The sequence below is a fragment of the Eurypyga helias genome, unplaced genomic scaffold, assembly GCF_000690775.1.
Source record: "Eurypyga helias isolate BGI_N326 unplaced genomic scaffold, ASM69077v1 scaffold46297, whole genome shotgun sequence".
NCBI lineage: Eukaryota > Metazoa > Chordata > Aves > Eurypygiformes > Eurypygidae > Eurypyga > Eurypyga helias.
In genome coordinates this window covers 1-13,412 of record NW_010260831.1, presented here as the reverse complement: position 1 = coordinate 13,412, position 13,412 = coordinate 1, and the positions used below count along the sequence as shown (strand labels likewise).

The following is a 13,412-nucleotide window of genomic DNA, read 5'->3' as shown; positions in this document are numbered from 1 at the left end:
AGGCGGAACCGGCAGCGCGAGGAGGGGTGAGGGCGTCTCCCCCGTCAGTGCCCATGGTCCCGAGCCTTGCCGTGGCCCTGCTGCGCAAGGCAGGGCTCCTGCCGGGAGCCGCCCAGCACCCACCGGCTTTCAGACGCCCCCAGGCCCAAAACGCCAGCGTGAGCTCCCAAGCGCTGTACACACCACGGCCTGCACGGCAACTACAGCCTCGCTCCCCGAGTTGCGGCCAGAAGGGTTCAAAGTTGGCCTTCCAAAAGGGAGGTCCTGCGCTTCACATGCTCCTTCCCTCCCTTGTCTCCATGAGGGCAAAGAGGACATTTCAGGACATTCATGCCCAGACACAGGGATAAATGTAACCAACCGGGACATCTGACTCACCCCACAGCACCTGTGCAACACAAACACGCTGTCTCCTACACACTAAAGCAACAGGAGAAGCTGAAGAGATGGATCCTGCCACCACACCAATACCCAAGTCTTGATCTCTCTGACAGACCCTCTGGGATGGTCCCCATGGGACCCCTGTCCCTTCAGGTCAGATAGTTTTAAAGGGTCCTCTGACTGTCTGTGGTAGTTCCAAACTACCACGACCTCAATTTTGAATAAACAGGCAGTGCGATGCCTCATCCAAGGAAACCGTAGCAGGGAGATCAAAAGGGAGGTAGGAAAGGGAATGCCATGGGAAGTGCACATCCCAGAGGGACCAAGCTGCTGTCTTTCCATGCCTGCTTGCAGATAGCCCTGGCGACCCCCCGAGAGCTCGGCATAGCATCCTTAGTCCCTCACCGGCTGCATGGTGCCCCCGGCAATGATTACAGCACGGCATTCTTCCACCACCTTGGCAAAGTGGACAGCTGGATTCAGCAAGAGGAATTTGAGGCTGCTCTGACCAACCGTGCCTGGGAAAAGGAACAAGACAGCATCAGGAACGAGCTGTGACACACACTCAGGGATATGAGACATTCTCCATCCTGCCCGGGGTATTCTGGGAGGTCCCCACCTCTCAAAACAAGGACTCTGCCAGGGGCAGCAGCAGGTAACGCCACCCTGGAAGTTACCGGCTGCTTCCTAATCTTCCTGGAGCTGTGGCAGAGGTGCAATAAATTGCAAGACAAAAATCGACATCCGAAGTGGGAGCAGAGCTCTGCAAACCCTGGCCCTAGTGTCCTTGGCTACAAATTCCTTTGGGCTCACGGAGCCCTCACACAGACCAAACCTGCCAGCCTACATCACGGACAGCACAGATATATTCCGTCAGGGCTGCCAGCCCCCTCCAGCCTCCGTATCCCTCCCTCACTGCCAGCGAAGTGCCCGCCTGCGACTCATGCCCCCTCTCCCCAGCTCACCCGGTCCAGTACCTTGCCTGTTGAGAATGACTCGGCCATCTCGGTCCGCATTCGTGAGGGCTGAGAGAAACCCTTCAATCTGCATCAGCGGAGAGGCTGTTCGGAGCTGCTCATTCCCAGCCTCCACGGGAGGGCTCTGGAGAATACCTGCTGGCCAGAGGAGAAAAGGAGAGGCAGGCCACTTAGGCCACGTTTCTAAAGACAGGGACTAAGCACAAAATACACCTGGGTCCTTTCTACAGGAGCACGGTACCTGCTCGACATGTGCAGGCAGAGAACAAAGACCCAGTAGAGGACAGAACCCAAATTCTGTCACATCGTTAAGAAAAAATAAACCAGAGACCTGGCTTTTGTAGCTGGCCCCACAGAGCTACCCATGGAAACTCAGGTCCCAGAGCCAGCAGGTCACAGCAGGGCAAAGCTTGAGTGCCTGCAGTGCACACAGACCTGGAATGGCATCATTCGGCGATCACTCGGGGACCTCAGGAGATCATCCGATCATACAGGCAGTTGCCCAGGTCATCTAGTCTCACGTATTAAAAAACACATGCGCATGACAGCTTCTGCAGCCTATTGCTCCTCAAATCCGCCTCCCTCCTCCCTTCCTCACGCGGACAGATGCAGGTTCCACAGCCTCTCTTTGCCCACAAGACACCCAAGTGGAAGTTGTATGAACTCACCCTCCTTATCAGATCCCTGCTGGAGGGTCAGAAGAAAGTTCTGCAAACCAGCCAACTTCTGATTCTCCTTGGCAGTCTTCACAGCTGTGGCAGGGCCTCCGTATCGCTCCACAAACCCGAAAAGCTGCCAAGCGAAAGCCAGAAACACTAAGACTACCAACAGCAGGGACCAGGCAAGACAAAAACAGGTTTGCTGGCCTGCACGGGTCAAGTTCCTGGCTAGGTGCTCACAAACCAGCCCAGTCAGAATCTACCAGCGCAGCCCAGGGTGCCTGTTACTACCCTCCACCCGCTGAACCAAAACAAGTCTCTGATGTTTGTTCCTCCAGTGCAGTGCAGCCTGGCAGGTTTGAGGCCAAGCAGCACAGGATTAGCACCCACCGGAATACCGTGGTACAGCATGCTGCACGTTTCTTTGCCATATAAGCAAAAGGAAACCTGCCCACACAGTGCTTTTTGCAGGAAGCCTTTTGTTTTGCACAGCAGGGTGGAGAAGACGGGCTCCCACCCCAGCTGCTGCATCTTCCACTTCAAACTCTGTGTGAAGCAGCACCTCAACGCTGCTGACCATGAAGGTGTATGGGCAGTACCTTCCTACTGATGAGGCTCTTCTCGCAGTAACGCTGAACCTGTTGGAGGAAGACAGAAAAACACTAGACCAGGTTGCTCAAAGCCTCATCCAGCCTGGCCTTGAACACTTCCAGGGATGGGGCATCCACAGCTTCTCTGGGCAACCTGTGCCAGTGCCTCACCTCCCTCTCCAGGAAGAACTTCTTCCCGATATCTAATCTAAATCTCCCCACTTTCAATTTAAACCCATTCCCCCTTGTCCTGTCACTACAGGCCCTTGTAAAAAGTCCCCCCCAGCTTCCTTGTAGCCCCTTCAGGTACTGGAAGGGGCTATAAGGTCTCCCCGGAGCCTTCTCTTCTCCAGGCTGAACAAGCCCAACTCTCTCAGCCTGTTCCCATAGCAGAGGGGCTCCAGCCCTCGGAGCATCTTCGTGGCCTCCTCTGGACTCGTTCCAACTGGTCTATATCCTTCTGATATTGGGGGTTCCACAGCTGGATGCAGCTCTCCAGGTGGGGTCTCACAAGAGCAGAACAGAGGGGGAGAATCCCCTCCCTCGACCTGCTGGCCACATTTCTCCTGATGCAGCCCAGGATACGGTTGGCTTTCTGGGCTGCCAGCGCACACGGCCGGCTCATGTCCAGCTTTTCATCCACCAGTACTCCCAAGTCCTTCTCCTCAGGGCTGCGCTCGATCCACTCTCTGCCCATTCTTCTTGATGTGTTCTTAGGGACGGCTGCACAGTTCCTTGTGAGCGCTCCCCCCGGACAACAAAGGCATTGCTTCCAGAGCAGAAACACCCTGTGCTAAGGGCTGTGCTTGGAGGTTTGAGGGATGGGTTATTGGAGTAGTATAGTTTCTTCACCCTCAACCCTTAAACCTTTCTTTGCCTACAGACAGCCTCTGCACTTACCTATGTTCAACTGCTTGCTTCCTCCTCCCCATCCAGCTTTAATGTGCTGTTACCCAGACAGCAGCAGCAGAGATCTGTACACTGGGGAATGCTAGAAAGCAGATTGTGCCAGCCCCCACACACGGTAACTTCAAACAAGCCACCGCCCCTGTGCCCTAGCAGGTGTCACCACCTGCATTACCTTGAAGAGGTTGATATTGTCGATCTGGCTCTGAAATAGAAAGTCATTGATGGATTTTAGCACTGTCCCTGAAAGAAAAAGGAGGGAAAAGGAGAAAACAAAAATCATGAGCTGCTGGGCCTGCAGCCCCTTACTGCCCACACCCATGTCCCTGACTGATGGCTGCGTACCCCAGGGGTTCGCTCCTGTCTTACCTGGTTGGGAAACTGCCTGAAAGCTGGGATTTTGGTTCACATTGCCTGTAAAACACGAAACCAATTCAAGGAAGGTTTACAATGGGTCTGTCTTAAAATTAGGCAAGAGACTAACGACTGAGCTGAAAGGGACACCACACCAGGACAAAACCCAAGAGGTAACCGTACATCTGCAAAATGTAGCTGTACAGACAAAACATCAGCTTCTGCTTGGTTTTAATTTGCTCTCTAGGGCAGCCCTGTGCTGCTGCATCCTAAGAAACACCACCTACATCCCTTCTGTAGCAGGAGGCAGCAGTTACAGCGGGTGCACGCAGATGCTGGCACGCTAGGCAGTCGTCATGCCGCGAAGGTGGACAGGGACTGCAGTGCATCCCTCACCCCTCCTCAATGCAGCAGCCGGGAGCTGGGAGGCGCTAGGCTGGCAGGCGACTGGGAAGAAGGGGAAAACCTGAGGACGGCTCCATGCCCAGACCCTGACAACCAGAAGGGAATTAACTGCTGCCACTCGCTGCGTTTTATGTCCTGGTGTTTAACATCCACCTCACATCCCACTTCTGCAGCCTCAAGCTGTACACGGGCTGCATTTTCTGATGAAAGCACTTAACTGAGCGTGGGGAAGAGAACAGGGTGAGGGGGGAGAGAAGTACACATCTGAGAGAAGGGCAGAGGGCACCACCAGGCTCCCACCCCGAATTGCTGCCCATCCCCTGGGCAAGGAGGAAGTTCTTCCCAAACTTATGACAGGCTCTCCTCAAGGCACACCGAGGTCTCGTGATCGGCTCCACAGAGGAAAGGAGCCCTGCAAATGCCAGTGGATTTAAAAATCTCAGTAAAATTGTATTTTTCCCTAAAGGAAAGGCACCACTCACAGAAGGCTCATTCTGCAAAGGCACGCCTGACACAGGTAGGGCCCATGCCACCAGATGACCCAGGAGATGTATGCTGTGCAGCTCTCGTGCTGTCCTGATCACCATCACCCGTCTGCTGTGTTCCTCACTGACCATCCTACCTTGTCCCCACACAAATCAGATCGGAAAACCACGCAGAAAGAGAGGGAAACTGCCTCTACCAACTTACTATGTCATCTGCTGCTCCTCAGCTAACCAGAGGGGTTCAGGCAGATCCCAGTCGACATCCCCACGTCACAAAACAGCGTAAGAAATAAAATCACTGGCATCTGAACCCATAAATGAGCAGCATTCCCCACAGCCTCTGCAGAGGGGGAAGAGGAAGCACCAACTAGCTCAGAGTCTACCAGGATCCCTGGAGATGGAACAGGTTTCCTTACCTCCCAGCACAGCCACAAACCGCTCCAGCAAATATAGGATCTGCTTAATATACATCAAGTTCTTCGCCTTCAAGCGTTTCCTATGAAACATGAGACAGGTATCAGGCTCCAAAACTTCTTCAGGGACTAACTCACAGCAGCTGAGCTGCAGAGACAGGTACCTGAACTCCCTTTCATTTTCAGGAGACAGGAACCAAGAATGATTTCTTCCAGGCTCACTGTCCCTGTTTGTGTCAGGGCACAGGCCCCCAGATATCCTGCCCAAGGTCACCCCAGAGCCCTCCCCATGCACCCCACACTGTTCCTGCCGTCGCCTTTCTCCTCACACGTTAATTACAGCTGGTTATTACAGTGGCAGTGACAGCTCAAGCCCCTGTTGCAGTAAGGCTCCACAACTTCGAGCTGTTAGCTTTGACACAGTCATCAACCGCTGCAGGGATGACAAGACGCACGCTTTGGCCAGAGCCAAACCCCACATACAGCTTCCCCCTCTGCCATAGTGCCAGCCAGCACATGAAAAACTAAGGTGCAGGAGAGACATGAAAGGCTGAATCTTTTGAAACTCTGCATCACAAAGCAGGAGCGATTAGAGGGAGATATTGGGAAAGGAACTGAGAGGATAAGGGAAAGCCACAATCCTCAGGGTATTCCCCTTCTCGCTGCTTAATACCAGCCCCAGGAGCCTGACTTAGACGGATTCTAGACAGAGATAATGAAGCAAGTGGCTTTTCATCTGCAAAAGTATTAATCCAAATAACTTTCCACTGGGGAAAAGCAAGAAAGGCCCTACGACATGAGACAAGCCGTGGCATCCACACGGCCTGGCACCGTTGTGCTCCGAGATACTCACCTGTATCGCTCCATGTACTGCAACAGCTGGGAGTGGGCACAGCACAGCTGCACAAACCAAAAAGAGGAGCTGTTATTGCAAAGGGGTCAAGAAAGGGCTGGATGCAGAGCTCACTCAGGATTAAGACGCCAAGCTACGACTCACCTGAGAGCCACTGACCTCCGCACTATGGATACAGGTGATGGTGTCTATGAGGTTGTGGGCCTCATCAATGATGACGACCTGGTCCTTCAACTTGATCCCAGCAGCGTTCCTGGTAGGCTCATGCAAGAGCATCTGATAGGGCAGCACCACCAGCTACCAGAGAAGCACACACTGCTCTGATTCCAGCTCTCATCCTTACACACTTCAGGCACTCCCAACCACTCATTACAGGCCCCTATCAGGTGGCCACAGAGAATTCAGCCAAGTTACTCTTGCTATGGGAAAGGCAAGAACAGAGACAGGAGCACACACTCCAGAGGGGCTGAAGAGAAATGAGCATGCTACAACTGTATATCAGCTCAGGTTACATTCCAAATCTCCTCTGAAGCACTCAAAGAGTGTCTTCTGATAGAGAACCAAGCGTGGAAGAGAAGCAGTGCAGGAGCTAGGCTTACACCCATACGTGAGCACTGCCTCTAACTTAGCGAGTCTTTCGAGTATTTCAGAATGCTGAGACATACTCACAGTCCCCCTATTCACTTCAAATGGATATATTCTTACTTTCCTCTGCTTTCTTAGCAAAAGTACAGCTGACAGAAACACAGCCTGCTTACAAGCTCCCACAATACTGAGTAATAGCAGCGGAAGGAGATGGCAATTGGTTCATTCTTAGAGGCCCTGGCATTAATCCTGCTACAAATTTCAGAATGCTGAGACATACTCACAGTCCCCCTATTCACTTCAAATGGATATATTCTTACTTTCCTCTGCTTTCTTAGCAAAAGTACAGCTGACAGAAACACAGCCTGCTTACAAGCTCCCACAATACTGAGTAATAGCAGCGGAAGGAGATGGCAATTGGTTCATTCTTAGAGGCCCTGGCATTAATCCTGCTACAAGCCTGTCAGGAATGGCATATCGACTCCCGTAGTATGGGCAGGCTTTGGTCTCTCTTCCCAAAGCCACCAACTGCTCAATGTCCTTCACTTCCACTAGAACCTCATCGCGGAGAAACTGCATCTGCTCGTAGGAGTAGAACGGGCACACGGTGCGACTCACACGTCTCTTCTTCCCTTCCATCTCTTTGTCACTCTTCTTTTCTGCCAGCAGAAGCCAAAGGAAGACATGAGCAACACACAATAGCCTAAAAGAGTCAAGTTTGCAGAACCTCTTGGATTTCAAAGCATGTTTTATCATGTGAATTTTTGACCCATCATCTATTCAAACATTATTCAGCAGTAACATTTCCAGCTCCACAGTGGACACTACTCTTGCCAATCAGATTTAGCCACGGGACATTTTCCAGCATTTCTAGTACCAACTCACAAAAACAGGCATCCTTCTGCTGCAGAAGTCCTGACCCACTTAGGACACTCAGGAAATGCACACAGACCTCAGCATGCCAGCCTGGAGGCCCAGAAAATTAAAAGCGCTGAGGATCTCTAGCTCTGCCGCTCCAACCTACCACTTCCAAGCTCCTACCACTCTCTCACTGGCAGCACGCACTGCCTCCAAACTCCCGTGCCAGCTTCATCAGCCATTGCTTCCCCAGGCTGGAAGTGTTCCTACCATGCTTGTTCTTTTGCATCTCCATGCAGCGATCACTGATGAGCTGGAGAGCCCCCAGGCGTCGCACCTCCTCATTCACACACAGGTTCTTGGACATGCAAAGAGAGGAAGCAGTAGGGGGTCATTAAGCAGCAGGGGGTCATTAAGTGCCCCCTTGTGCACCCTTTGCTGCGAAATAAAGGATTTCTTTAAAGCAATCTTAATCACAGAATCACAGAAGGGTTTGGGTTGGAAGGGACCTTAAAGACCATCCAGTTCCAACCCCCCTGCCATGGGCAGGGACACCTTCCACTAGACCAGGTTGCTCCAAGCCTCATCCAGCCTGGCCTTGAAGACAGCCAGAGATGGGGCAGATTCCAAAATGGAAAAGGCTATCGGTCAGACACTGTGCATACTATCTGCTACAAATGTGCTCAAAACCCATAAACACTTAGCAAGGAGGAAAAAAGAAGCGAGAAAAGGTGCACTGAGATGGCTCGCTGCTACACAGCAGCTTGTAAAAAATGGTGCCAGAAGTAATACTAAGAGGAGCACCTTCCCAGTGACTCCAACCTCTGTAACACTCAACATACAAACAGGTAAAACAGATTTTTGCATCAGTATCAAAGGATGAACAGCCAAAACAGCTCACAGAGGAACGTACATCGTGCGGATCTGTGTCACGACCGCTTCAGTTTTTCAACAGGAGATTCAGTCAGACCCCGAGACGCCTCCTGTTGGCATCACACCCACACACCTCCTCACCAAGTCTCTCACACGAGTCCCTTGTGAACGACAGCACATACCTGCCTGGATCCCAAGGAGACCAGACGCGTGTCTTTGCCGAAAGGACTTTTTTGCACCTCGTGCACAAACTGCGACAGCTGGGAATGAGTGCGGCTGCAGTAGTAAATCTACAGTGAGCAAGAACAGAGCGAAGACAAGAAGAATGTGAAAGATAATCCCAACCCTGCAAGGAAGCAGACAAGCACCTCAACAAGGTTCATCTTGCTCAAACCTTCAAAAACACAAGGGAAGGCACACATTTGGGCTTACAAGGGCCTACAAGGAAGCTGGGGGGAACTTTTTACAAGGGCCTGTAGTGACAGGACAAGGGGTAATGGGTTTAAATTGAAAGGGAGGAGGATTAGATTTTATATCAGGAAGAAATTCTTCACAGAGAGGGTGGTGAGGCACTGGCACAGGTTGCCCAGAGAAGCTGTGGATGCCCCATCCCTGGAAGTGTCCAAGGCCAGGCTGGATGAGGCTTTGAGCAACCTGGTCTAGTGGAAGGTGTCCCTGCCCATGGCAGGGGGGTTGGAACTGGGTGATCTTTATGGTCCCTTGCAACCCAAACCATTCTGTGATTCTATGATTTGAGTGTCACCTCACAACTGTTGAGGCCAACAGCCTTCTCTTTGTTTTCTCCTATGCATTTGCCTTTGTTTCCATTTAATTTTCCAAGGTCCCTATAAAAACAGGGACTCACCGTTGGAGAGTACTAAAAACCCCTGTTTCTTGCAGTGTGTTTTTACAGCAAGCCACAGCAAAAATTCAGCAGCGTTAGCAGAGCAAGATGCTGAGGCAGCCAGTGTAGTCCAGGAGGAGATGAGCACAGCAGAACTGGTTGCTGGTATCTATAAACATGGCAGTTCCTGAATCCTTCTGTACCGCAGGACTCTGGGAAGGGTGTGAGGAAACCCTAATTCTTCCCACTCCTACACTGTTCTACGAAGTGGCACTATCTGCTTTCCTCATCTCACCTTAGTCACATGCTCCTCTTCCAAATCATCATCGTCTTCCTCCAGCCTAAGAAAAGAGAAAGCACAAACAGTTTTCTTTCAGCAGATCGCTGGCAGTGAGAATCAAATGGTGCTCTACTACAAGAGAGGGGTCCCAAGAGAGATGGTTATTGTATTTTCAAGAAGAGCCTCAGACCGTAACTCAGGAGATAAAAGATAAATTGACGTTTTAAGAATAGCGTCAGCATGCACAATCAAGTCAAGACTTGCTCTTTGAAAGAAACCCATCTGCAGGGCTGTATCTTTAGCAACTTTAAGAAATGTATGGGTTTTTTCTTTTAAATCTGGGGCTTCTAAGCCCTGGGCATTAGCTAATCAGTGCTCATTTATTTATTTATTTATCTTAAACTTTCCCTTTAGATACAATCTGCCACCCTCAAGCTACTGCATAAAGAAAACCTTCGGGAAGATACTTAGCTGCCACAGCGTTCCTCAAAGGCAACAGCAGTTTAATGTCTGATAAACTATATATAAACGAAGTATTTAAGTGTTTTGCAATTTTTAAGGCAGGGGGATCTTTCTAGGTACTAATTAGTAAATTTGCAGTTTAAATGTATTTGATTTTTTTTATGGCTTCCTGCTTTCTGCATACGGGAAATGCATGAGAGAGAAAAGTGAGCGTGGGGTTTGCACGCTGAAACTCCATCTTCGGACGTGTGAACGTCTCCCCCTTCAGTGTATCGAAAGGTGCCAGTGCTGATCTGTGGGACTGACAGCTTCCTCGGATGCCCCGAGTTCCATTTCACTTTTTTTAATGCGAGGAACTGGATCTCACCTCATTCACTCAGAACCCAGAGGCATTCTTTGGGAAACCAGGCATGGACATCACCACACATTTTGAGAAAGATGGACTTTCTCAGAAAACACTTCAGGTCACTCAGATCAGTCAAACAAAAGCTTAGAAAAACCCAGAATCCCCCCAAAACACCAAACCAACCCATGAAGCAAACCAACCCCCACCTCACACAGCTTGACTGGGGGAGAAACTCCAGATCTGCACAATCACAGGTGAAATCTCTTTAATCAAGGCAAGCCAGAAACGACACAGAAAACATTTCCTTGGCACAGAACCCCCTCAGTCCTTGTCCTTACCCAGATACCGCCTTCTTTTCTTCATCACTCTCATATTCAGCAAGAATCAGCTCTTCCTCATTACAATCCAGCTGCTCCAGAACCTCCTCTCCCGCTCCCTCTGAAAGAACCTCCTTGCTGAGCTGAAGAAGGCGCTTTGTCTCATCCTCCTCAGATCTCTGAAAGGGGCACAGGATCACGTTATTTCTCGCACAGAAGGAGAGGAAGCACACACATCACTTTAAGCTATGGGCAGGGGAGGAGACAGCACAATCCCTCACTGGGCAGGACACCAGCAGGAGAAGCAAGAGTGCCAAGGGTGTCCAAAGCTGTTCCACCCTACAGCTGTTACCAACAGCCAAGGGAGAAACATAAAGAACCTTCTGTGCAAGAGCCCCACTGAACTAATAGATCCTGAAATGACAACATCCAGCTAACCCAGTATTAGTTGCTTGAAGTGGCCCATAGAAGATGTCTGCCAGAGAAAAACGTGTGTAAGTAAACCCATCCCACCAAACATATAAGGATATAATCGAACACTCTGTCCACACTTAACTCAGAGCCAGGATAAACTCGGCACCTGCTTTAGAACACAGAGCACAAGACTTCTCTTGCTGTTTGGTCCTCCAGTTATGTACTGTTCTATTATTCTGTTACTCTATTTCTCCAGTTATTCTACCACATGTCTACCCCTCTATAAAAATTCCATTAAACAGTTGAAAAATAGTTTTTGAATTAACTCTGTGTTCTGATAAAGAAGAGTTCATTTTTCCAATCTGAAAACAGTATCTCCCAACTTCAATGAGCATTCTTTTACCACTAAATCATGAAGAAATGCAGTTAGTGAGCACTACAGAAGAGATGAATCAGTTCCTTTTCCAAATCTCTCCAATACTTCTCTCGTTTGCTTTCTTGCTATTTATCATACTTCTCATTTCACGTGCTCTTCATCCTCTTTTTACAAGACAGAAGTTCTTTATTCCACTTATGTTTTTATTTGCCATCCACCTCTGAACCTTTGCTCTTTCTGCCTTATCCTTTTAACAGGAGTTGACCGAAATACAGCACTGCACTTGAGATGGAGCAGACTAGAAACTAACGGCCTGGCAGCCGACTAAATCTGCCTGTTTAGTGACCTGGAGTGGGTATTTCTGGGAAGCTGGGACTCATACCATCAGAAAGCTCTTAGAGTCAGGAGTAGTGAAGCCAGTGCACCCATCTAAATGGCAAGGAAATATATCTGTGAACTTTTTATATGTAGAAAAGAGACATTTCTGAACAATACAATCAGGTTTGCTGTGAAAGTAAACAAATACCATTGTTCCTTTGCAGTGGGCAAAGTCGGACCAAAGCCTGACCTGGTTTTTTTTTGGAGGAGTCTTCTGTTCCCATGATCTTAAGTTTAATCACAGTTCAGTAGGTTTTATTCCAGAAGTACAGAGTATTCACACATGCTCATAAAACAGAGAGCTTAGCCAAAAAAAAATAAACCCAAGTATTACAGCTTTTAAAAGAAAAACAGAGGCCAGAAGGCCATCAGAACACACCCCTTCTCTATCCACACACAGGCATTACACAAGAAATTCTCCAGGCGAAAATTGTTTTTCACAACTGTACTTTAAAACCAAAATCTAACCAAAAATTTTGGATGGCCTATTTCATCAGCTGCCTAAAACAAAGAGAGGGGTCGGAACATTCAGCGTAAGTCGCAGATATAGACAAGTGTGAATAGTGCTGAAGGCAACCAAAACAGAAAGTTCTGATCGCCGCGGGACAGCTCACCTTCCTCTTCGCTGCATATTTTAACTGCACATTATGGCGAATTTTCTCCAGACGTTCTTCTCGCTTTTTCCTCCTGATCTGCTCTTCCTAAAGTAAAAGGAGAGTGAAAGAAGGATGAAGTGTATTTAGTCCTAAACCCTGGGTATAATGACTTTCCTATCCCCTGGGTATAGAAGAAAATTAAGTTTGAAAGAAGGTGGCCAGCACACAGCCCCTTTCTCCAGGACTGCACACACGCCTGTTCTGTGTTACTGTGTTCAGAGCGATACAGTTTCCCATCTTACACAAGGGATGGCTCATCCCTTCTAAAACTGAAGGTCCCATGAAAGACGAAGACCACCCTCACTTCTTTTCCCAGTGGTCACCAGGGATATCAGCCTGCCTGACCCTCATGCCTCGTTATTTTACCCATCCTCTACCTACAAGCATCCCCAACCTTCAGCCTGTCCACCGCATCCTGCTCCATCCTCTACCTAAGAGCATCCCCAACCTTCAGCCTGTCCACCGCATCCTGCTCCATCCTCTACCTAAGAGCATCCCCAACCTTCAGCCTGTCCACCGCATCCTGCTCCATCCTCTACCTAAGAGCATCCCCAACCTTCAGCCTGTCCACCGCATCCTGCTCCATCCTCTACCTAAGAGCATCCCCAACCTTCAGCCTGTCCACCGCATCCTGCTCCATCCTCTACCTAAGAGCATCCCCAACCTTCAGCCTGTCCACCGCATCCTGCTCCATCCTCTACCTAAGAGCATCCCCAACCTTCAGCCTGTCCACCGCATCCTGCTCCATCCTCTACCTAAGAGCATCCCCAACCTTCAGCCTGTCCACCGCATCCTGCTCCATCCTCTACCTAAGAGCATCCCCAACCTTCAGCCTGTCCACCGCATCCTGCTCCATCCTCTACCTAAGAGCATCCCCAACCTTCAGCCTGTCCACCGCATCCTGCTCCATCCTCTACCTAAGAGCATCCCCAACCTTCAGCCTGTCCACCGCATCCTGCTCCATCCTCTACCTAAGAGCATCCCCAACCTTCAGCCTGTC

General features: G+C 49.9%; 1 protein-coding gene across 1 annotated transcript; it reads right to left on the bottom strand.

Moving 5' to 3' along the window:
* Positions 1–786: 786 nt before the first annotated feature.
* On the bottom strand, positions 787–13,382 carry DDX11 (DEAD/H (Asp-Glu-Ala-Asp/His) box helicase 11; the record flags this gene model as incomplete). The annotated part of the gene is given in 16 exon segments (XM_010155143.1): positions 787–899; positions 1,359–1,493; positions 2,027–2,150; positions 2,617–2,655; positions 3,689–3,756; positions 3,883–3,927; positions 5,174–5,253; positions 6,024–6,070; positions 6,168–6,320; positions 7,065–7,267; positions 7,737–7,824; positions 8,522–8,629; positions 9,479–9,524; positions 10,610–10,767; positions 12,371–12,457; positions 13,347–13,382. Coding segments are annotated over 16 exon segments (1,530 nt in total), but the record flags the coding sequence as incomplete, so codon positions are not given.
* Between the last annotated feature and the right edge of the window lie 30 nt (positions 13,383–13,412).